At 38.5% G+C, this 25,663-nt stretch overlaps 1 protein-coding gene across 9 annotated transcripts in view; it reads right to left on the bottom strand.

Annotated features, from left to right (window-relative positions):
- The window catches only part of LOC109427452 (protein real-time), a 54,845-nt gene extending 33,053 nt beyond the window's left edge, over positions 1-21,792 (bottom strand). Inside the window, exons 1-2 of one of the 9 annotated variants that reach the window (XM_029852616.2) lie at positions 21,477-21,792; positions 20,909-21,033 (exon numbers count right to left, since the gene is read on the bottom strand). In XM_029852616.2, coding sequence (XP_029708476.1) covers positions 20,909-20,971 — 63 coding nt within the window. In that variant the 5' untranslated portion in view covers positions 20,972-21,033; positions 21,477-21,792. Of the gene's footprint in view, positions 1-20,908 lie in introns of all 9 variants that reach the window. The other 8 variants (XM_029852615.2, XM_029852611.2, XM_029852613.2 and 5 more) reach the window with 8 other exon arrangements.
- Positions 21,793-25,663: the final 3,871 nt, after the last annotated feature.

Genomic DNA, 25,663 nt, shown 5'->3' with positions numbered 1-25,663 from the left:
TTACCAAGGACGCCATATCCTAACTCTCACATATACGGCGTGAGAGCGCTACTAACACCTACTCATACTATACGATCGAAATATTCGATCGTTTAGTATGAGTAGGTGGTACTAACACTTTTACGCCGTAAACATCTCATTTTATTATTAGGCTTCTGAACTGAGATACAGACAAATGAGTCAAATGATTGCCAGATGATCGAAAACATCCTTGAGGAACACTGCTAGAAATCCAATAAACAACTACGATGAAAAGCTTGGAAAAGGCACTGAAAGAAAACACGGAAAGAACATCATGATAAATATCAACAATTACTCCTGCAAAAATTCTATAAGGCTATCCGGAAAAAATCATAGGAGAAAGTCCAGAAAAACTCTGATAGACATCGCAAGACCAACAACACAGGAAGAACTATCCTGAGAGAATCGGGAGAAATTCCGAAGGGAAACCTCAGGTGAAACTTCAAAACAAACCCCGCCAAAATAATTAGGAAATATCCCGGTCAAAATTTCTTGAAGAAATTATTGGAGAAACTTCGGAAGAAATGCCAGGAGGAACACTTGTAGAAAAATCGTAAAAAAATAGTTAGGAAATTCTTGGAGGCAATCTAGTAGAAACCCCAGGAATAACTCATGTGGAAATTCTCAGAGATATACCGGAAAGATCTCTTAGGGAAGTTCAGAAGGGAACACCGGAAGTAATCAGCAAGAAGAACCCCGAGAGAAACTCTAGGAGAATTTTTGCAACAACATCTGAGAGATATTCTGAAAGAAAGTCTTGTGAATATCTCTGGATAGATCAAGGAAGAAATTCCACTAGGGACTCTGGGGAGCAATTGAAACCTAAGGAAGAAATGCTGGAACGAAATTCTGTAAAATCTTCGTGAAAAATACTAAGAGAAATCGGTCAGTCTTCAGGAATTTATGAGCATTCCCGGTAATCCAGTTTTTTTGGCAGTAGACACCCTGTTTTAAACTTCCTACAAAACTTGAAAACATTTTGCGGATAAATTTTGTGCAATTTAAGCTATTTCATAGGATATCCTAGCCCTGAATTCTAGAAGAAATCCTAAATAAATTCATCACAGAATTAAAAATTACGTGGAATAGAATGTCTAAAATTACCTACTGAATATTCATTCTTATTTTTCCAATTTATGTTCCTAACGCATTTTAGAAGATTTTTGGATCTTTGTGATTACAATTCACCCAAAATTGTTCAGTAAGGCATTGTTGAACTCTTGCAAGAATTTCGGATCAAGTTTCCTCAGAAAATGTTGAGCTCCTCAGACTTGAGAGGTTTTCGTCAGAAAGTAATTTATGGTAGAATTCCTAACAAATTTTATAGATTTCCTAAGCAAATTGTAGAAGATTTCGTTAATTTTAGAATGCTGTCAAAAATCATTTTGGGAGGTCGTTAGAAAATCTCCAAGCAGTTAAAACTTTCAATGTTTTTTTTTGCAGAAAAAAGTTGTCACATTTCCAGAGAAAAACGCCAGGTTTTTCAATAGAATATAGATACGTTCAAGTTCTTATGATGATTTCACTGTCGTTCCACAAAACCTTATTCCAAAAGAAAGGCTCATAGGTTTTATCGAGACGATTTAATTGGTGACTCGTCCAAATTCTAATCGCACCGTGCATTACCATACCGATTTGCAATTTGTTTACATGTTAAGTGGCAAATATTTGGCAACGTTGTTGCCGAAATCGTCACATGCAAGGCTATAGCACTACTGGGCTTGCCTGTTTATCGTTTCCACCTCATGCCTTTGGGCGGCAACGCGCTAACTGCGATAAACAGCCGCTACGTAGGTACCACCATCATGGGAACAGAACAACAAGGGGCGAAAACTTGTTCGGAGAGTCTAGCCAGCCAGTCTCTACCAGAGACCGATTGGTGCGGTTCTTATAGGGCAATCGAACGATGTAGCAGGCATTCGCCGCGTGTTTACAGTAACAGTTCTCGCGTCAAACAGCTGATGCAATGTGTATAGTAAACCGTCTGCGATAACTTGGGCAACTTTTATTCTGTGTATATAAACGCCGTAGCCAAGCTGATAGCATTCTGATTTTATCCCCCAATAACAGGTTCCAAAAGATATCCACTCTCTGTTGTATGGCTTGAATCATGTTCTAGGGTTTTCCATTAGTAACAAATATACAAAAGCAACAACATAACCTTCGAGAAGATAACGAAATAGAATGTCATCTTAGGGTAGATTGAAACGCCTTGAAGGTATGAACATTCTAGGAGAGTGATTGGTTCTTCAAAGTGAAGATCGACTATGTGCTTTTTTTTTTCATATTCTCAGTTGCTGTTACATGAATTGGACAAATCGGCGTAACAACCAACAAACTTTGTATTCTTTGAAATAGTTATAATACGGTGAGCATAACATGGCGACTCATAATTTATAACAGCGTGTATTAATAGCACTAGTTTACAGCATTTTTGAACTCGGTAAGTTGATGATCGTTTTTGGTGTAGAATCATGCCCTGAATTCGAAAACGCGAAGGAAAAAAATTACAGTAGAGCGGAAATTTTTTCGACTTTCCATACAAGGTTGATGATTTGAAATCGATTTTTGTTCTGTTTTTAAGCAATGTCGCTCACTTCAAACATCTCATTCTCCGTAAGCAATGCTCCGATTGAGCTAAATTTTTTACTGTAACTCGCCTACATATGATATGTCAAATAAACGTTGAGAAAGAATTTTTAAATTGTTTTTTTCTCATTGAAAAAAAATACATTTCTTCATAAATTTATGGAAATTTTGCTGAAATTTAAGGAGATCGTCCCCAAAGCTCGTCAATATCTTGAATTTCATCAATCTGACGCAAAACCTGTATTCAGATGATCGAATGGTATTATATTCAGCTTTAAATTTATGGAAAAAGATTTAAAATTGGTTGAACAAAACGCAAGATATTTGAATTTTAATAAATTCCATATTTTAAAAAGTTGTAAAATTTGATATTGAGCTAAAACTCAAAAACTGTTCTACTTTAAATTTTTTGAAGCACGGTTTCAAAATCAGCGGTAAATTATGCTTCAAAAATTTTGGTCGTTGACAGAAGTTCACGACTTTCGTTTTATTTTGTTAACTAGTGTAGTCTGCCTTCTATGATATTGTAGAGGTCGGACTCCAGAGTCGCATTCTGAAGCTCCGTAAACATATACCTGGCTAACGGAATGATGTATAACTTATTCAACATAGGGCTGAAATTTGGTCATCATGTAACTTCAGCTTTGTACAGCATTCCGGTCATCAGAAGAAATGAAAGAATAAGATAAAATCATCTGAAGGACCACACAGTTCAATGTTAGATAAATACGTTTCCACCATATTCCACGTATGAATCGTGAATAAAAAAAGTGCAAACTTCGATAGGCTATCGAACACAGCAATAACTTCTGCAAGGTCTTGGCTCTTTTACTTTATTTGTTTTCATTATTAAGCTTTTTCCCCGACTAACCGATTGGCTTCATGTCAGTATATTATATTGAAACTGCAAAAAATGTTTTTTCAATTCCACCACCAGCAACAATCATTTAAATTTAAATACTAGGTATAGGTATGCACAATCAGCTATTAGCATGGCAAATGATCAGGAATTGAAAGTCATCCCCGTGTGTGTACACATCACGTACCTACTTCAAGTGCCCTACGACGTGCAAGGTACCACGCACAGTACACGCTGGGACAGCTATTGAGTTACTGCCGAAGCCCCGCAAATATCGAAAAACGATTTTAATCTTACGTAATCTTACTGTGTAGCTAGAAGTATCGCTTTCCATATTGCTTAAAATATCTGACGTTCCGAATGATACCAAGCTGTCGGCGACTGTTGAACCATGGAATCATCAAAATTCCGCCGCAGTCATAATTGCAGGATATTTAATGACCTTGTTTTTCCTCATTTAGCCGGTGCGAGGTCAGAGTTCTCCGCGATATTTATGGTGGTGACCCGGTTAGCTAGTGTCACTTGCCAACCAACCGACAACGATTGTCGTCATGAGGTGGCACTTGCTGTGAGCGTGAATTACGTTTAAAAGGTCATTATCACATTGACGACAAACGATGATGGACTAAGTTGGTAGCTAATTTACGGTTGTGTGTTTTACAACGGGTAATAATCAACACATCATGTTGATGATAGTATCTATGCAGCAAGTGGGGTTACACTTAGCTAAACATAGAAATGCCACGAAGATTAAAAATGCTGTTACAACAGTAGTTATTCGACCAGAGTATATAAGATTTCGGGAATTTAAAGTGTTTCGAGGACTTTTGAAGCACTTTCCAGTTTTACCCTAAACTTGGTGCAGTGCGACTGCAACATGGTGGAAGTTGACCATCAATGTTAACTTTTTTTTCCCGATCAGCCTAGACAGCTGTGTAGTGTCGGAAGCGGTTGTCTCAGTTGGCTAAGAATAACACTACGGACCGCCTGATCCAGTGGTAAGAGTCCACTAAACAGGTGACCCCTAATTCATGGTGTTATGCGGCTTTATGCTTACCGTGCCAAGGAATGAATGGTTAGGGGGGTCTAATAAAAACCTAACTACAAACGGAGCCTGTGGAGAATTAGGGCGTCCTCCACAGTATTACGCCCTTACTGCACTAACCGGAGCAATAGTGCAGTGGACCGTGCGTTTCTCCGAGATAATCAGTTGCCCTTCTTAAGTTTCAAATTTGAGGCTAAATAAGGCCGGAACAAATCTCATTTTCTTCTTTTGTCACAATACTCGTTGGCTCGCTAAGGGGGAGGACAATAAATAATAAATGTATTTGACGAAGAAATACGGGACGACGTGTAATTTTTCCTATCTTCCCTTTCTTTCTAACAATTTGCCTCACGATTTTGAAGATGCAAATATCAATTTCCAGTGCACTGATGTAGCTGAAACTTTAGTCGATTGTGCACCGCAAGTGAGTAAATGAACGATCAAATTTCTAGCCAATAATATGAAGTAGAAGTTGAGATTTGCATCTTACTAACCAAAGAGCAATGGCGGACGATTCAACCATCGCCCCGTCCGGCCCTAATGCGTTTTCGCCATTGGCGTTTTTTTCAATTCACACCAATTTGGTTTGTCGTTGATGTTTCCTTTTTGTGCTGTGATTGTGAAGAGTGTAATCCTGTCTAGTTTGGGTAGTGGCTACGGCTAGGAAACCTCAGATCAATTTTCAGCGTAAAACGTGTGCGTAGTCCAAGTGGCTCTACTTAAAAAAGTTCATTTTCCTAGGGTTACTTCTGTATAGGTTACCTTGTGAACCCAGTTTGCGTCTTTCATTATAAATGAAGTGTCGTGCCTCGAGCATGCTATATCTTAGAATGACGTTAACAGTATGTTCCAACATTTCCATCCATCCATCAAGCAAGCTCTTGTATTCTGCATTTTTTCGCTGATATTTGGCAATATTGCTACAATGATTACATCCTGAAGTAGCTCAAACATTAATTTGAGATGCTTCAGTTTGATGGATTACTTAGGTAGTACAGTTCAAGTTATCCATTAACATAGAATTGCACCTAACCCAACTCTGCATGAGCAGAATTTGTAATGAGTTGACTGATTGACATGTGTCAGATGAGGAGTCTCCATTTGACCTTCTTCGTACTTTTGAGTGTTCCTTCGCAAAATTTGCGTATTCAGGCGACCCTGATCAACAAACTAGGGAGCCTGTATTAATTGGTTGCGACCACATTTTCTGGATAACTCGCTTCCATTGCTACTCCAAGAGAGTTTCATTGTGGTATACCATAACTATTGCTTAGAAAGAAGCTTGTCCTCTGCGGCCTGTGCGGACCGCAAGAGGTATTCCTGAATTGAACGCTGATCTGTTCAAGTTAAAAATATCTTCGGATAAACCATTCTTTTGTATAGTTACGAATCTCTAGCTTCCGCCAGAGAAGTATAGCTATATAATCAACTTAGTGGGCCCTAAAAAGCTCTGCTTACTTCAAATCTCCAGGTGCAAATGGGGGTTTGTGCTATTTTTCTCCAAAAGGATTTGAGTATTTCAAACATGTTTTGAACACTTGTAGTTTGCTATTGGGTATTTTCATGGCGTGAAATTACTCCATAGTTTTATCTCGAAAGGGTGCGTGCGTTGTATAAAGAAGGAATGAGTTCCTGGTTACCTCGTTCTTTCTGAAATGCTTGAAACGCATTGTCGATTATCACATCTGTGATGTTCGTCTGGCTGACATGGCTATTCATGTGAACTTACATACCTCCCAATTTGGGATGACTCTTTTACACAATGTTGTATACGTTTCCAAGAAAGTACTCGCTCAAACGTAGTTTTTGCTTGGGTGATTTCTTGAATATTGAGGATGCTTTCGATGACGTGCCTTTCAATGTCATATTGAAAGTCGCATGACGTCACAAGCTACCTCCAATTAGCTATGGGCTCTCTTTATGCCTATGCGTTTTACAATGTCCTTTTCAGGGCACTGATTAAACCCGAAGTGGTATGAGCTATGAGCTCTCGTTGCGCTTATGCGTTCATTCCCTCTTCTAGGGCACCCCTTCCTATTTCACCACCTTTTCCTTTCCTAATTCCATTCCATCCCTTGTCCCATTGTCCCTCAGGTAAATGATGAAATAGGCTTATATGTATGGCAATGGCACAAATGTCCCAAATGGAGGATAAGGTGCCCCTGGAGCCGGCCTTCTGATACCTGATAAACACGTTTAACCATGAGAATAACATTAAATTCGTAAGTAAAAAGAAAATCGCGTAAAGTACTGTTCTTTTGAATTCCATTAAGAATTTGCATCCAGTCGAATCAAGTACAAGACACTGAAGACGACCTTACAGTTGAGGTCGAAATACGTATCGTACGTAAGGATGCAAATTCATAGTGGAATTCAAAGGAACAGTACTCAACACGATTTTCTTTTTACTTACAGATATTCCTCTAACAAGCCCAGGTTAATCATCATTAAATTCGTGTCAGAAAATACATTAACATTTTTAAAATTTTACCTTTTAAAATCTATGATCAAGTGAACCATGTGACAGTTTGTTTCCGAAAAGTGCACCGCACTCTGTTCGGCAAACTTTAAAACAGAACCACAAGGCAAAAGTTGTCCATACATCGTTCCTTGATAGCACGCTTCTGAAGTGAGAAAACAGCAAATGAGTGTATGTAACTCTTTTCAAGTGAGTGTTCCCATCCCTGATCTACAGCTTTACCCAACGCTTCGATATCGGTATGGCTGGCTCAGGACCAATGAAGTCATGCGATGCTCCAGTACGAGGTAACTCATCAGCCAATTTATAACCTCAAGAGGCTCAAACAACGTTTGTTCTAGCATCCAGCGACTGGTGATAGTTCTATCACGGTGCATAGAGAAATTGAACCAGAAAAATTATAAACTAATGTATACGCACGACCATTACCGTGAAATAACGCGAAAGAATAATTCAATTCGGAAATTGAAAAGTATGAACTCTGACCAAGAAGAGTAAACTGCCTACTTGACTTCTGTATGTCGAAAACTAAGCCTAAGAAACAACTGCATTCACCCAGGTATTCTTGCTGCAACTCATCCAGCACAGTGACGGAGTTTCCAAAAGATTTCCTCTTCAGACCCCGCTAGAAAAACTTCTGTGATTTCTCCAGAAGTTTCTCCAGTGATTCCTTGGAAATTTCCTTCTGAGATACAGAAGTAATTCTTTACAAAAATATTGCAAGGATTTCTCCAAGAATAACAGATAGAATTCCAATAGAAATTTCTTCAAAGATTCCTCCAGATATTCCTTATTTGATTTTTCCAGGAATTCTTCCTGGAATGCAGCGCGGATTTTTTTTAAAATTATTTCAGGAAATCAACCTGAGTTTTTTTCCATGGATTCTCACTGTGACCCTTCTTGAAAATCCAACTAGGATTCCACCAGTGCACGAATTTCTCCAGAAGTTCCTGCTGAGATTTATACAGAAGTTCCTTATGTAATTAAGGACTGCCCCTGAATGTTACGAGGAATAACTGTGTTTACTGCGGTAGAAATTCCTCCGATTTTTTTCCAGGCATTCCTCCAGGAGTTCCACCATTTATTCAGGAATGTCTTTAGAAATTCCTTCAAGAGTTCTTCTGAGGATTTCTTCGCGAATTTCTCCAGTGATTTCTCAAGAAGTTCCTCCAGGGATTTATCAAAGAATTTCTTTAGTGATTTTCTGCAAAATTTACTCTAAGACAAAGCGGACCGTTACTGGCGTTCTTACACCCAGTATCACACGAAATCGAGTTCACTACCAATGCTGTCTACTGTCATCTCGTTTGGAGTTTAAAGGCTATGTTCCAGTAGGGATGTAATGTCAATAATGAGTAGAAGATGTAATGTTTGTTCCGTGAAAAGCTATATAACATTTCTTATCAACAGTGACACCGAAAATTCTTACAAAACTTTGAAATTTGTCATATAACCCATAACTGGATAGCAGGCTCGGTTCCAGGAGGGGTGTAATATCATATAGAAAATTTTGTATATCACTCTAATATTTAAATAGTGAAAAGTTGGATCCAAAAAAAAAAAGTTACGTTATATCGAGGTAAAAGTTACGTTATATCGAGTTACGTTATATCGAGGTAACGTTATATCGAGGTTACGTTATATCGAGGTATGACTGTAATTCGTAACTAAAAATAGTGTTAGGTTAAGAAAGAATAAATGTAACAAATGGTCTACATATGATTGACGAGAAATAAATAAATTAATAAATTTGATAATGAGAGCGCTTCAAGCTTGAGAGAGGTGAGCGGAGTGCGTTGATCAACCATTGAAGGAAACAAATTGCTATAGAGTCTAATTCGGTTATGCTCTGGCCCATGCAGTTGGAGTCTACTGAGGCGCTGTTCATAAACTACGTAGACTTATTTTTTGCTTATCTCGGACCCCCTCCCCCACCGTAGATTTCTGTACATTTTTTTTTTATTTGAATGGACCGTAGATTTTGGCCAGATCCCCCCTCCCCCCTTAGAGTCTCGTTGTTTATGGACAGGCCCTTAATAATAAGAAGACAATCATTGCCAGTTTCAGTAACGGGTTCGAAAAAGAGAAATCTTAATCAACTGAAACCAGTCGTAGATAAGATCCCAAAAGTGACATAATGATCTACAGGGGCGACTTCAATACCAAATGTATTCAAACAATTCTGCCTATGACCAGGTCAAGTGACATCATGATTCATGATCTAGGACAATTAGAGTGGTTGTAGACATTTGTGGCAACAATGGTCGCTCATTCCTTATCGACCTGAATCCAAAGTGACTTTGGTTTCTTGTGATGGGTTTACTGAAAATCCACATCTACATCAGCCGTTGGCAACGGAACTTCGACCGGAGGGCGCTTCGATGGATAAGTTCTTTATGAAGGAATTGGAAAACAGTGCTGCGGACATTCTGAAACATAGAAGATCAATGAACCAACAGCAAGAATGCGTCCATAACGAAACGTATGGGTTCTAATGAAAACCTAGTCGCAAACGGAATCTGTAGAGTACATCTTATAAATGTTACTTCGCAAACATTGTGTTTCAGGAGTCCCCGATCAACCAACTAGGATTTCTTTACTGATTTAGTTGCGAATAAATTTCATAGACAATACTATAACGGTCTTCATCATGGAAGTTTTTGAAGAAGCTCGCCCTGTACGGTCTGTGAAGACCAAAAGAGGATCCCCTTGGTGGAACTCTAATCTGGCGAAGCTAAGGAAATACTGTAATAAAAGTTGGAACAGACGATGCTCGGCTGGATCGGAGGCTATCAAGTCGGTTTGCAAGGCCTACCAGAAAGCTCTTCGGTCTGCTGGAATCCAGCTGGAAAACCTTTGTACAAATGTTTCCAGTTTGAGTAAAGTCCGTCTGTTGATCAAAATCCTTTCAAAATCTAAGGATTCCCGAGTCAATGAACTTTGTTTGCCAAAATGGCGATTTTACTTCGTCTGATGAGGAAGTTCTGGAATGCTTATTCTGCATACACTTCCCCGGATGTGTGGATAATACATCTTCGGATGTACCTGGTGTCTTTTCTTGTAGCTATGACTCATTGACTTCGACTTGGAGTATCATAACTTAAGAATCGATTAATTGGTCTCAAAATAGTTTCGCTCCTTTCAAATCTCCTAGAGCAGATGGGATATATCCTATTTTGTTACAGAATGGATTTGATTTTTGCTTGTTTGCAGATATACTGATAGACAAAATAAAGTGCCCACCTTTTAGTTTTTTCAATTTCTCTCATTTACTTGGTTCAAATTAAAGTAAACACACTGTAGTTTTTTTATTATCTTATTTTGACATGTTTTGAAGCAAACGGCTTGACCTGGTGCATTTGTTTACGTGATCGCGTTTCATTAAGTTGAAAAAAATGGAGAACGTAGTGGTTTCGAAAGCAATTCCGTTGTGTATCCGAAAACAGGTAGTTCGTGATGTGCAAAACGGTGAATCGCACCGGGCTGTCGCTAGGAAGTACAGTATCAGTAAGGCAGCGGTTGGCAAAATTCTTCTGAAGCTTAAAACGTTTGGATCAGTGGTGGATTGCTTTGGCAGATGCAGGAAGCAGAAAACGGATGCGAGAACGGACACCAAGATCATGCGCGAAGTCAAGAAGAACCCGAAGGTAACTGTCCGCGAGATTCAGGAAACCCTTCAGTTATCAGTTTCCGGTCGAACTGTGCGTCGCCGTCTCGTAGCACAGGGGTTGAATAGCAAACTTGCCCGGAAGCGCCCATTTATCAGCAAGGCAAACAAAGCAAAACGGCTTAAGTTTGCTAAGGAGCATGCTGATAAGCCCCTAGAGTTCTGGAAAACGGTTCTCTGGACGGACGAATACAAATTCGAGCTGTTTAACCGAAAGCGGCGGGTTCGTGTTTGGTGCAGATCGGGAGAGGAGCTTCAGGAGCGCCACATCCAAGGCACGGTGAAGCATGGAGGAGGAAATGTAATGGTGTGGGGATGTTTTTCGTGGAGTGGAGTGGGTAGTCTCGTGAAAATCGACGGGATAATGACGGCGGATTCCTACATCAACATCCTGCGAGAAAATCTGGAGGTTTCGCTGCTCCAGACGGGCCTTGAAGAGAAGTTCGTATTCCAGCAGGACAACGACCCGAAGCATACTGCCAAGAAGACCAAGTCTTTCTTCCGGTCTTGTCGGATCAAACCGCTGGAATGGCCTCCACAAAGCCCGGACCTCAATCCCATCGAGAATTTGTGGGCGATTCTCGATGCCAGGGTTGACAAAACTGGTGTTACCAATAAAAATAACTATTATGAAGCCCTGGAGCGCGCCTGGGAAGAGCTAGATCCACAGCACCTAAAAAACCTGGTCGAGAGCATGCCGAAGCACCTGCAGAAGGTCCTGAAGGCCAAAGGAGGACACATCAATTATTGAAAAGCTTTTGTTTTACTTTAATTTATGTTTTCTGTAGCCTAAAAGAAGTGGGCACTTTTTTTGTCACTGTTTTTTTTTTTTTCAACACAAATTGATTTTTTTTTCTTTAAGTAAAACTCCTTTTTTTCGGTATTCCATAAGTGAAACCTCAAAAAAAAAAATAGATAATAAAAAAACTACAGTGTGTTTACTTTATTTTGAACCAAGTAAATGAGAGAAATTGAATAAACGATGAGGTGGGCACTTTATTTTGCCTATCTGTATTCCCAAATCTTGTCGGGATATTACTGTAAAGTTTATTCCTAAAGTGTGTCGAGCGTCGTGTGAAGAAACAAAGAATTTCAGGCCTATCAGTTTGACCTCAATTTTTCTGAAATGCTTAGAACACATAGTCGATCATCACATCTGTGATGTTTATCTGGCCAAGGTGCCTCTTCATATGAACCAACATACCTACGAATCAATCTGGATAGTCACTGTGACTCTTCTACACAAGGTTGTCTACGATATTGCCAACATGCCTTTAGTTACCATATTGGAAGCCGTAGTCATGGTATATTTCCAATGATTCCAATTGGAATTACCAAATGCTCTTATCTCTTCTCGCCATTTTTGAACATAAGTTACCTCACCAAATGCATGTTTCCTAGTGATTGAAACTACTAACTCGTGATCCACGATAAGCCTTTTTCACTTTTGCTCCATACTTCTGATACTGAAGCACGTTCCAAAAAGGGAAAAATACAATTAGGTTATTGCTACGCATCTCCCCATCCAAGACAATTCGCGTGTCATTCAACCCGGACGCGCCGTCCCATTTGCTGATAATCCTCCCCATAGCTTCTTTTGCTATGCTTATGCCCATTATCTGAAAGCTCGAAGATTAAGACATTCGCAAATTAAACAAAGAATCGAAGCGATTAAAGGGAATCGGATCCCCTGTCGCGTTTCCTTGTCGACCTTTGGCACTTTGTAACGATCGAAGTTTGTTCCGTCCGTCCGGGTTGCGATGACGCACGCAGGTTAAAATACCTATATCGATATAACAAACAGCACATTAATCAATAATGGTATCACAAAGGCCTAGCGAATCCACGTGTACTTGAGAAATTTAGTACCATCTCACGGGTGTGTAGGTATGAGTTTCTAGCCCAGATGAACAAGGCATAATTGTACACATTCGTCACTCCAATTAAAAACACCTGTTAGAGTTCCCCCGCGATTCTCCCTGGCTTAGTAGGAAGCCATATCCATCGACATCACTTCATTATCCCTTTCAAACTGCCTCGTCGACCGTCGACAATGGATGATAGCAACAATCAGTACTGTGTGTGCTATACCTTCCGCGGATCAATGGGCACACATATATGTATGAACGGTGAGATCAATATGACTAGGTGCCCCAGGTTGTTGAATGAACCATATCAACCGGGGAAGGTTCGGTTCAAATGGGTTTAAATATTTGATAGCACTTGCCACTTTGCCCCGTCCGTGGTGCGGTCGGTATAGTTCGCGTGTTGCCTGAGTGGGAACAAGGGATATATTTCTCCGTAACCCGTGCTCTAATAACACCAATCTTTCACGGGCTCTGCAATCACATAATGAACGGTAATTGTATGTTTGTCGGGAAAAAAATAATGCTATAAACGATGAATTTTAGTAGTTGGTTTGACGAATGAAATGACTTCGTTTTGTTTGTACTTTGTATTAAAATCGTTGATTGTTTTGTAGATTCTAGTTTTGAAGGAGTATGGATTTTGCCTGCACGGATTGTATCCTATTTGATAATTTTCACTATTTTTTCATTGTTGCTATATCAATTAAAAGGTTTCATCGCTGGAAGTTATTTCGTGACCGCTCTAAGCTTCAAGGGCTTTTTCAGAAATTCCGCCAAAAATACCGCCTGGCATTCCTTTCGATATCAATTCTACTAAAAGCTTGATTTCGCTTGAGCTTGATTGACTGCCCACAGTTGCTACTCCAATATCGCCAGATCAGCTAAATTCCCGAATAGAAGAAACAATCAAATCATTAGATATTACTCAGTGAAGTACTCAAGATCATAATTAGCTATTGGTTTGTTTGACATAAGAGATAAAAGATCGAAACTAAGATCAAAAATTAGTATGGGGAAGAACATAATAATATCACATTTTGATATTATAAGATCAAATCTAGGATCAAATTAATATCTGGGCAGATCTGGGCTGTAAAACATCAAATCAATATCAAAAAATGATCTGACAGATGGATTAGAGTAAATAATAGAAATATGGTCGCAACCAGAATCGAACTTGTGACCTTGTCGTTTATGATCAGTGACATTACCACTGCACTACGACTCATATCTGAAAATAGAAGGTAACAAGAGCATCAAGTTTACGTTTTCTACGGTTTTGCGGCTAATGGTAGTTGTGTTGGTGTGGTCGCGCCATGTTGTAGATGAGTGTGTGAAAGAACTAATTTTGATCATGAATAGTAGTTTTCAGATCTTACAATTTTCGGATGCTATAGATGAATGTGTGAAAGAACTGATTTTGATCTTATGCATTATTATTCAAATTTACCAATAATATTGTGATTTTACTTCGAAGATGAATTCCAAGGGAATTTGTTTGAGCTGGTTGGGAATCGCCGTTTAATTTCAAGGGGCGTTTCAATGCGTTCTTGTAAAATTATAGACTTTTATGTTAATGCTCTTATTACGTTAAATGACCTCTACACTGATTCTCTGTAAAATAATATATGTAACACGCATTGAAAATAACTAGAATTTTCCATATTTTTTATAACGAAAACTTTTTATCTCGACGAATTCTTCCGAAAACACATTGGAACACCCCTCCGACTATGCTCCTCTATCCTTGCCACCATCAGCTGGCAGCATCAGCAACATGAGCAGTATAAAAGAACTGTCAGATTGAATCAAAACAAACCACACCAACCGAGAGAGAGAATCTCACGCACGTGTTGCTCTTACGTTAAATATGTCAAAGCGATGTGTCAGTTTGGTTGCTGTCTCGCTCTGCAATCGAACGACGATTCCAACGGCGATTCGAACGGCGATTCCAAAAACGACGGTTCTGATTCGTCGTGTTCAGTTAGCAAATCCACGTACAATAAATGTTCGGTTGCAAAATATTAATACAGTTTCAACCCAAAATTTGCAAACTGAAGCTAGTATGACACTCTTTGACCAATGCCAAATTTTTTACCACTTTTGACAGTTAAATTTTGACCAAGGTTTACCGGGCAAACAAAAATATTTGTCACTCTAAAAAAAAACGAATAGGGACAAACAGAGCCAAACAGATTGCCAAAATATATCTGTCAAAAGTGGTCAAATATTTGACATCTGGGCTAAGCATGTACGAGCACCTTGAAGCGATAGCTTGGGAAAATAAAATGAATTAAAGTTCAATTGAGAATTGCATATTTTCCTAAACTGAAAGAGCACTTTTCTCTAGATGATTCCACATTTTTTGCCTATGATACGAATTGTTAAAATAGGAGTGATCCAAACATCAAAAACGGCATGTGTAGAAACTTGTTTGGTTTATTTTGCGCCCAAAATAGGCCAAGTTTCCACCATTAGGACGCAATCAGTGAAGTATTAGAATGTAGTAATGAGCCGAATTTTTGTATGATGGAAGGTAAATTCCCCATTTCTGCAATGAAATGATATAAAAATCGTGGTTATCATGATTCCTTGCGCTGTTTGAGCAAAATTTTTGGTATTGTTTTCACCATTTCTTGCAACTTCAGCATTATGAACACGGTGGTTGGCAGTGGTTCGTTCATTAGGATCTGGGGGCATACATAATGTTTTTTTTAATGAAAACTCCAACTTGTTTGTTTGGATCGTAACGCTAGGCTGTATTCCCTATTCCCCTGAAGCGTTACGTAATTTATTAATTCCCTATCTCCTGAAGTGTTCAATAATTTGGGCACGGTGCATGATGAAACAATACACGAAAGTTAGTTTTCATGTGCAATGTTTAGAAATTTCGACATTTATACAGCGGGTTGCACAAGGCTTTCTGATGATCAAATTCAGTACTAATTTTGAAATCATGTTACGATCAGATATTAAGTAGATATTTGGCAACTTATTGAATATCTCACCAATATCATATTAAGATATGACATCAAAATTTGATCGTTTTAAGATATGATTATGATATTCACGTCTACCCGAGAACTCACACAAGGAATCAATGAGATATCTGCTGGGGACTAGCAGGCATCTTCAGTGTGTAAGCGTTGATGATCTTCTATTTTTAGGCGGAAATGGCGCCTGCTGCGTCAGGTTGCAGGTCAATGTGAGTAAGGGGATGGAAAAGATTAACAAGCCTGGATAATACAAAGAGGAGAAACGCCAAAATTGGAACAGCCGATTTACTGTCATCCTCATAGTTCCAATCGAGCAGGAGACCTATTAAAACGACAAGGATTCGCCACTTTGGTATACTCGAGACACTTTAGAAAAGATGGCTACAATCGCTTGTTGCCAACAGGCTGGCCGTTGAGTCCTCTGCGCCTGCACAACGTCATGCGAATGTCGAGGTGTTGGTGGCAAATGCTTATTTTTGGCACAGGGTTCACGCATTGGTGCATGGATGCCAGGCTTAAAGTGATAGACTTTGTGAAGGTTACTGTGAAGCGGTACAGTTTGCTTGGTTGCAAAACTTGTAGGCGTTGTCATACGAATAGAGATATACATGGATCGAACCCACTCCCGTCAAACTCACAAAATGTGGAGTAAAGCGTGGGTTTAAGGCCAAAAATCTCGTTATTACAGATAAAAAATATGTAGAAGAGAGAGAAAAGTAGATAGAAAGATGCAAAGTAGGTGAAAGGGAACGAGCCAGGGATTGAACCCAGGACCTTCTGCACATGAATCAGAAGAGGATGCCACTAGACCACCAAATACCCCGATAGTTCCCGGCTGCCGACATCCAGCACTAAGCTCAGAAGCAAACTCTATCCCAGTTGAAACGGCACGCCAGGACGATGAAAAATTAGAGGATGAGGAATAAGAAGATGGTACACCTAGTAACAACACGGTTGCCTTACTAACATTCCTTCCTTTTCACGATGACCGTAATTACGCCGGCGCGTGACTATCTTCATCATAGATGAGATCTTCCAATGTACATGAGAAATAATTGACTAGGCCCGGGCTCAAGACTGTGTTCATAAACAATTTCGAATTCATTTCGCTAGTTGCTCCTGAATAAACTCAACTGGTTAAGGGATTTTTAAATAAAAAACTGTGGTCAGAATCCATGTCTCGCGTCTTTCTCATGAAAGTCAACGTAGTCACATTAGACTTTTCTTTAATTCTCTTGAGACTCATTGAAATTCATTTCAGCTCAGTCATTTAAACTTACTGTCATCTACACATTATCTTATCACTCCAAGCAAAACATAGGTAAACACTTGCAGTTGCAAAGCATTCAAAAATATCCAGTAACAACCAGTCTCACTAGATTAAGCGACTCGGCTGACCAACAAACCGCGAAGACACCACACTGCAACACTATAGTGCAGTACTGCAGTGAGGTGCAGTGGAAGTAACGGTGGTAGGATGGCGCTATAAGGGTAGCAGTGCGCAGTGCCGTCAACAAGCGGCTGTTGTTGTTGCTGCATTGCAATGCAATGCTCAACTCGTGTTCGCGTGTTATTGCCACCAGTTAAGTTAGTAGTCGTCATCCTACCTACTTGCTGAATGTGATTGAACCGCTCCACAGTCTTTCACCGTTTTGAGGTTGATGTTTTTGCAGCTACCGCCGTCAAACATCAAAACAGATAGAGATGTGCGAGATGGTGGTGATCGTTTGTTGATCTTAGAGGAGGGATGCATATCACCTACATACTTTGCATGGTAAGCTGGGGCTAATGTTATGAGAGCATTTTATCTAGCAGCATTTCCTTGACCAACGAGTTTAGTTCAAGCAGGTTGAGGCTAGTATAAGATACTTGCTTTGGCGATTTTACCATACACCTGAAAAGTATACAGCCACGCCAATCAATATAGTAGTCTTTTACTCAATATACTCTAGCATGGTCTCTTGCATAAACATATTATACGCTACCGAACCGTGGTAGGAAACATCGAGGTAAAATGCTCTATCAAAGAAAATACTCCATTCTAGAGATAAGTAAAAATAACAGAGCACGTAATAAGGGGCTGTCCATTAATTACGTAAGGGTTTATAGGGAGAGGGGGGGTTTGAGAAATCTTACGCGCCATACAAAAATTTTTGGGTTCCCATACAAAAAATCTTACAAGGGGGGGGAGAGGGTATCAGAAAATCGCAAAAATTCCCTTGCGTAATTAATGGACAGCCCCTAAACATAATAATTGCATGAGACACTTTGACACCAATCCTTGGCAATACTTGTAGTAGGGTTGATTGGGTAGCTAAATGTATAGCCATGTTCCTAAAATCTAAATAAAAAAGAAACCCAAGTCGTTTCTTACTGGTAGTTGGACATTGTAATTTTTCCAACTTACATTCATTTGTTTGTTTTTTGTTACCCAAAACAAACAGATCAGTCATATTTACAAACACTCAACCGATTCGTTCTTAGTGAAGCAAATGAAACATTTTTTCTAGACAAAATACAAGATATACTCTTTGTCACTAAAAAGCGTTTGGATAGAAATCGTTTTTTTTCAAGTTTTAGGTCTTATACAAACAGTTCTCATAACTTGCTGTGTATCAGTACAATTCAAGAAATGATTTAAATATTTTTTTGCTAAACATAACGCAGATTATATTTTCATTTATATGTAATGAAAATTCTATGGTATCTCACAAATATTTTTTTTATTTGTTCCATACATGGTATTGTACTGTTTTTTTTTAGATTTAACATAAGCATGGCAATTACAAGCTATGTTTCAGGAAGGAAAATATTATACCTATAAGCGTAAACAATTTGTATTTTTGTAATCTATGGAAGCATAGGTGCGTCCTTGACCTGATCAAACGTTATGTACTCAGAGCCGTAGCGTGGGGTTGGCCAAGTTGGCCCCCGCCAAGGGCGCCAGCCTCTAAGGGGCGCCGAAAAGGTCTAAGGCTAGAAGGAACAGTATGATGCTATTGTTTTCTTGTATGTTACCAAGACTTTAAAATTTCTGAGATTGATCGAGTGTTTTTTACTCAAAAATTAGGTCTCTAGATTACTTCTCATGATGTTACCTGGGAATTTAACCTGTTTTTTTTTGAGAAGCTATTTTAGTTGTCTTTAAACGAGCAAAGCAAAATCAATAAGTTTTCGAAATTCTTGTGAAAGTTTTTCTCTGAAAATTACTGGAAACCTATTTATTGACATATTTTAGAGTGTTTACAATAAGTATCTTGAATAAAAAATATTTAGACGATGCTTTATCTGATCGTCTTATTGGTATTACCAATAAATGTTTCTTTTGGCTTAAATTCCTGTAAATCTAACAAAAATCATTCAAGTCGTATTCACCTACAAAACAACCAGTGATTTTATTTATGTTCATGCCCTAAAAACAAATGAAATATTTCGGAAAATTCTTCATAAATTTCACTAGGTTTTTCTTCGGATTTTGCTGGGTTTCTTTAAGAAAATCTTTTCAATAAATATTTCAGAAATGCCTCAAGGGATTTCTTTGAAAAATTTTCAAAGAATTTCTCCAGAAATTCTCTCAAAATCTCCTCCAAAGATTATTTAAAAAAAAAAACAAAAAACATTTTTTTCTGGAGATTCTTACTAAAAATTCTCGAAGAATCGCTTTAGAAATGCCTTCAGGGAGGTTTTTAGGAAGTTATCTAGGAATTTATTCAGAAATGAGTCAAAGGATTCCTCTCGACATTTTTACATGGATATTTAATAATTTCTTTCAATGGATTCCTGCAAAAAATGTCTATAAGGATTACTAAGTAACGCTTCAGTAGATTTGTTTAGTAATTCCTTCAGATATTCCATTAGAAATCACTATAAGGATTTCTCCAGAAGTCCCTCTGAGAATGAATTCTTTCAGAAAATCTTCCAAGGATTTTTGAAAGAAAATCTTCTATGAAACTGTACGATGCTCACAAGGGATCGATCCATAAATTTCTGCTATAATTTCACTAGAAAACTTTCCATGAATGTCTTCATAAATTCCTCCATAAAATTATAAATATGGAATTTATTCAGAAATTTCTACAGGTTTTCCGTTAGAAAATCATACATACGGGGCAGAATGGACACCCCCATGGGGCAATATGGACACCATGAGACTTTTATGAATTTCGTACATTATTTACACCTATAAAGTCATTTAATTACAAGACAACTATTTTGGATGAATAATACTCCGAATGAGTTCATTTTTGTTCAGTTAATTTAAATTCAGGGTGTTTTGGATAAAGCTTCGTTTTTGTCGGCATGTACAGCTGTGCCTAGAACAACTATTTTCCACTGATGTCGTTTTTTGACCAATTTGTTTCACCCTATGTCTACTATAGTGAACATTTAACCGAAAATATACTGAAATCGAAGAATTTGGTTGGTTTGTGATTTAGGTTATATTTTCCCCTTGCCGCTTCTTTCAAAAAGGTGAGTGTCCATTTTGCCCCGGCAGCAGAAGATATTTCCAAACTTGATTTTTGATATAATAAAGAAGAAAGTATAAACATGTTAAGCATGTAGATACAGCAAAACTACTTGCATGTGTTCTAGAAATATCACGTTTTAATCTACCTGCAATAAATTAATCACTAAATCTTATTTTAGATGGTGTGAAAATTATAATTTCCATGCACAAAAAACGGAGGACGCAACATTTTCGTGTAAAATCAAGTATAATTTCAATTTCAAATGTTTCTTTCCTGAAAATACGTTTTAGACAAATGGACTATATTCTCCATTCATTAAAAGTTCAAAAAAGTTCGCATATTTCAAAATATTGAGGGTGTCCATTCTGCCCCGGGTGTCCATATTGCCCCGCCTACCCCTACTTATAACTTTGAATAAAAAAAATAAGCAAAATAATAATGTCTAATTGTCGTGGGGCGCCAATCTGGATGCTTGCCAAGGGCGCTGTGGGACCACGCTACGGCTCTGTATGTACTAACAGGCTACCGTTTTCAATAAAAAATACTATTATTATTACATAAATACTTATCAGATTCTTTTAATTGTGGGTTGTAAGCATTTTCACATACATTCATCAAAGAAAACTAAATAAACGTTGGCCTGGGTTGATGTGTTTTTCAAGGCGCAATTTATACTCATTCCCCATTTATGCAGAGCCATTCGCGGTATAACTACGATAGTGTCGAAAACTCGCGAGTGCAAACACCTTCGTGTGCCCCCCAAAGTAGCGAAGGGTGGTGACAAATTCTCTGTCGCGCTACTGCACACGATGATGAAACAAAAATAATTATTCTTATTATGGGGCAACAACAGGCAAAAATGGTACCGATTAGTAAATAGGTAGCAATAGTTTAGTTGATGCAAATGTCACTTACCGCCATAACCAGCTCAAAAGGATATTTATATATCCTCACGGGGGACTCGTACTTTTGCACCATTTTCCGCTGTCGTTGCTGTAATCCTTCTCTTGTGTCTGTGTGTTGGAACGCTGCTGCTTCTGCTGTTGACGATAAGTGGGTGGCGATTTTCCACCAGGAAAATGACTTTCTTCACTATAAGTTTGTTTTCTTCGCTTTGTTTTAGAGACACAAAAACAAACTGCTTCAAGTTTGCTTTATTTTCTCTAGTTGATGTGCTTTTTAATTGACCTTCTTCTGGCGTATTTCTTTAGCGTACAGCTAACATTCCGTCTAGCAAATCACTAAAACATGAAACTCATTTCCTGCCACCATCACACGATAAACAAAATGCCATCAACAACTCGTGTGGTGGGGGCGTGAAAACACACAAGAAAATGCACAAACTTTTCGACCGCAGACCAAACAATCCCACACACGGGGAAAGATTTGCTCGATTTTCCACCTCACGTTTTATTATGAAGCTATTTCACCAGGACATTGTTGCACTAAAACGCGATTTTCACGAATGTAAATCACGACGTACCTACCTATATAGCCACCAACCACAGCAATTTTGGTTGCGCCAGGAAAGAAAAAAAAGCTGCTGTTTCAATAATCCCACACACACGCACAGGACGAAGGAAGGTTGAACGCGGAACGCGACGCGACCGAACGGAAAACCAAACTCGCTCTGAGCCGAAAATGGATGTTTGTGTGATGTTTTATGAATGGAAATGGAACGACGAGACGACGACGGTGAAGTGAGTAGTGCGCTTCGCGACGCTCTTTGACCTCGGCTCGGCCGCGAACAAACAAAACAGCTGTGGTGAGAGCGTTTTGCGCAAAACGAGAAAGTGAACCACCCAGGTGGCGAAACGTGGCGAACGAACTGTCTAAAATGGGCGTAACTTCACACTTGTCTAAACTAGTAAGGACACCCACCCTAAAAAAACAACTCCAGCATAATTTTTCAAATCGACGTATCTAACTTTTTCACTGATCTGAGTAAATTCATGGTCAATGTTGACGACCATTTCATTAAAATAGTTTTTTACAAAAAGACTTTTCATAAGTTTTTTCGTGCCTAACATCACCAGGGATATTGCACGCACTAGGTAAGGAACAAAACCTACTCATTCCATATCATTTTCACAATGAATTTTGACAAAAATACACATGCACCGGGTTGGTTCGAGATACGTCATGCCAGATACGTCGCTTTTGTATGGTGCCAGTTTGGTGTATCTGTTACTTCTGATTTTGGCTAGATACGTCGTTTGGTTTTCTCATATATCAAAACGGTGTATCTATCAGTAAAGTTGTAAACATCAAAATAGTTTGATACGTCGTTTCAAAAAATATGCTTAGTTAAACAAATTAAGCAATAAATCATCAAACAGTGATGTGGATTCTTCAATTTGCTTTATGAATCATGCATGCAGCAGTAAACCCGGATTTGTTTACATTCTCGAGTTACGTCGGATTGAAAAGTTATGCTTGAACTCATAATCTACACTCAGAAATAAAAGTATACACGGAATTACTATTATTTATGCATTTTGTATCCGCATCTCTCTCACTCTCTTTCTGTTTTCATGCTATCTAGTGCTTCGCCTGGGTTGACGAAACACTCCTCTTCAACCCAGGCTAAACGGCAGATAGCATGAAAACAGAAAGAGAGTGAGAAAGATGCGGATACAAAATGCATAAATAATAGTAATTCCGTGTATACTAGACCTGTTCACTTTTTTTGACCTACCCGTGTCACATCAAATTATCAATCCACATGCAAAAACAAGGCTTCAGTCCAAAATTGAGCCAAATTGATAAAGGTTTAGAGGTGTATCAAATCGATTTTGTGTTTTTTCGAGCATTTTCACGAAAATGTACTTCAATATCCAGAAAATTGCACCAAAAAGGTACCGAAAATACCGTTAAACTATAGTTAGAACAATACTCTACAACTTTGCCGAAGACACTACGGTGTTTAAATTGCGTATTTCAAAGTTATTCAACAATTTTCGTTAAAAAATCACCAGAAAATACAATATTTTTACGATTTTTCATGTAAAAGTCATGTAATTTTACATTGTTTTAGGTGACTTATTTTATGAGCTATTGCTCCTATGTGTTACGAACATTTCGTCCATACATCATTTTAGTGTAGAAATTCGTTTTCATTGACTAATTATCAAAAGTTTGTTACGTTGATACTAAAAATTGTACAGAGTTGCCAGCATAAAATAAAACAAAGTTACCCATGATTTAAACGTCATTACACTTCTTTGTCTCATCGGCATCAGTTTAAATTTGGTGCAGTTGGTTAAGCATGAGATTGTGGATTCGAAGATTCAAGGTTCGAGTGCTGGAATAGCATTTTTTTGCGTCTCGATCCTGCTATAAGTTGATGAAACTACGCACTGCATCTCATTGCAATTTGGCATCATAGCATTGTTTCGGAACCGTAGAGTGCATAGTAAGAATGAAGTTTCCCTTCATCTTGTAGTTGTGCTGATTTGTGGGTAGATAGATAACAAGTTAGCTCCACCCACAGTTGTCTGTAAAATGTTGCATCAAGAAGCAGTTCCATCATCGTATTGAATTGTTTTAGCTAAATTGATCATTATCAAACAAATGCTCAATATTTCGCCCAGCTGATATCGTCGACACGATTTATTGTCAACAAGTATAAACTTAATATCTAGCTAGTCCTGGAATGGGCTTAATTGGCAGGTCCCGATCACTATTCTTAGGAGGATTGCGTGGCAGATTCATCATCCTAACTGCTACAAAGAAAGAAAAAAAAAAAGTTTATCATGTATTTGAGCTTGAACCTGGGGCCTTCTGATCCGCAAGCTCGAGCCTTACCATCTGCACCATTTCTGATTCTTAAATCAAAAGACATTAGAATACGATGGCATGACGTCTTAATCATGGGTAACTTTGTTTTAATTAGTGCTGGTAACTCTGTGCGATTTTTAGTATCTACGTGACATATTTTTGATAATTAGTCAATGAAAACGAATTCCTACACAAAAACGATGTATGGACGAAATGTTTGTCACACAAAGGAGTAATCGCTTATTAATTTAGTCATTTAAAACAATGTAAAATTACATGACTTTTATATGTAAAATCGTAAAAATATCGTGTTTTTTCGTGATTTTTTAACTAAAATTGTTGAATAACTTCAAAACACGCAATTTAAACACCGTAGTGTCTTCGGCAAAGTTGTAGAGTATTATTCTAACTATATCTTAACGGTATATCCGGCATCTTTTCGGAGCAATTTTGTGAATTTCTGAGTAAATTTCTGTGAAAACGGCTAAAAAAACACAAAATTGATTTGATACACCTTTAAATCTTCATCAATTTGGCTCAATTTTGGACTGAAGACTTGGTTTTACATGTGGATTGATAATTTGATGTGTCACGGAGAATCGGAGAAAAAAAGTTTCAAAGTGAACAGGTCTAGTGTATACTTTTATTTATGAGTGTAGAACACGCTAAGAGAAAGCTACACTAAAATGAACAAGATTCACACAAATTTGAAAAAAAATGAAAACTTCTAACAAAGACAAACAAACGTAACACTGACAAAATTTCCATCGCACACGCTTTTAACGATCATTTAAAATCTTTATAGTTGTGGCTTCCACAACCAAAGGCGCGCCGCATTGCTCTTCTTTGCGTTTTTTTTTCCTTCTAAACCATAGGGGGATAATCTGCTCAACAGACACCCTAACAGAAGGTTAGGGTAGTGTAGGTCTGACAGGCCGTCTTCTACAACAAAAGTAAAATCCAGGACTACTCTCTCCTCGTACCCACTAAACCATTCCTATGGTCTCCAAACCCTACGTCTCTCTTCTTTGCGTTTGGAGTATCACACTAGCGCCATAGACAAGCAGACGTAACAGTTAGAACAATTTTCGTGAAATCATCCCCTGGTGGACATGTTACACGAAACACTGCGTTGTGCCACACTGTTAGGGTCAGTGCTAGTGTGCAACGTCAATCGCAAAGAAAAACTATGTGGTTATGTAGAGGCCACAGCTATGAAGATTTGAAATGATCGTTAAATGCGTGGTCGATGGGAATTTTGCTACTGTAACATCTGTTTGTCTGTACTAGCGCTTGTTGACGATATTCCACAAAGCAGTGTATCATCGTGAAACATTTCCACCAAGTGATGGTAGTGTGAGCTGGCCGATGGATTTTCACGAAAATTGTTCTAGGTGTTATTGCAGACTACATCTCAAATTGGACTATCACACTTTTTTTGGTACGCCTAAAAAGTGTGATAAAAGTGCACATTTGCCTCGGATCGTCTCGACGTCTTCGGTGCACTTATTCCTCCATTTACAAGGAATAAGTGCACCGAAGACCTCAATTCGATCCGACGTATCCCTGCGCTGTAATCATACTTTGAAGGTGTGTGCACACTATTGTGTCAGTCCAATTTGGGGTGCAGTCAGCAATACATCTGTTTGCCTGTGCTACAACTAAGAATTAAAATGATCGTTAAAAGCGTGGTCGATGAAAATTTCGTCAATGTTATGTCTGTTTGTCTCTGCCTATGCCCTTCAACATTCCAAAAATTGTGGCGCATCGATCGTTTCTTGGATCGTTCTACACTTGCGATATGAGTCGAATCTTACTCAATACTGCGTAGATTTTATTATTAGTGCGGATGCGGAACGTTTCGTTTTGATGCGTGAAAGTTTTTGAGCG

This window comes from Aedes albopictus, chromosome 2, assembly GCF_035046485.1.
Source record: "Aedes albopictus strain Foshan chromosome 2, AalbF5, whole genome shotgun sequence".
NCBI classification, from domain to species: Eukaryota; Metazoa; Arthropoda; class Insecta; order Diptera; family Culicidae; genus Aedes; species Aedes albopictus.
This window is presented reverse-complemented; position numbering and strand designations above follow the sequence as displayed.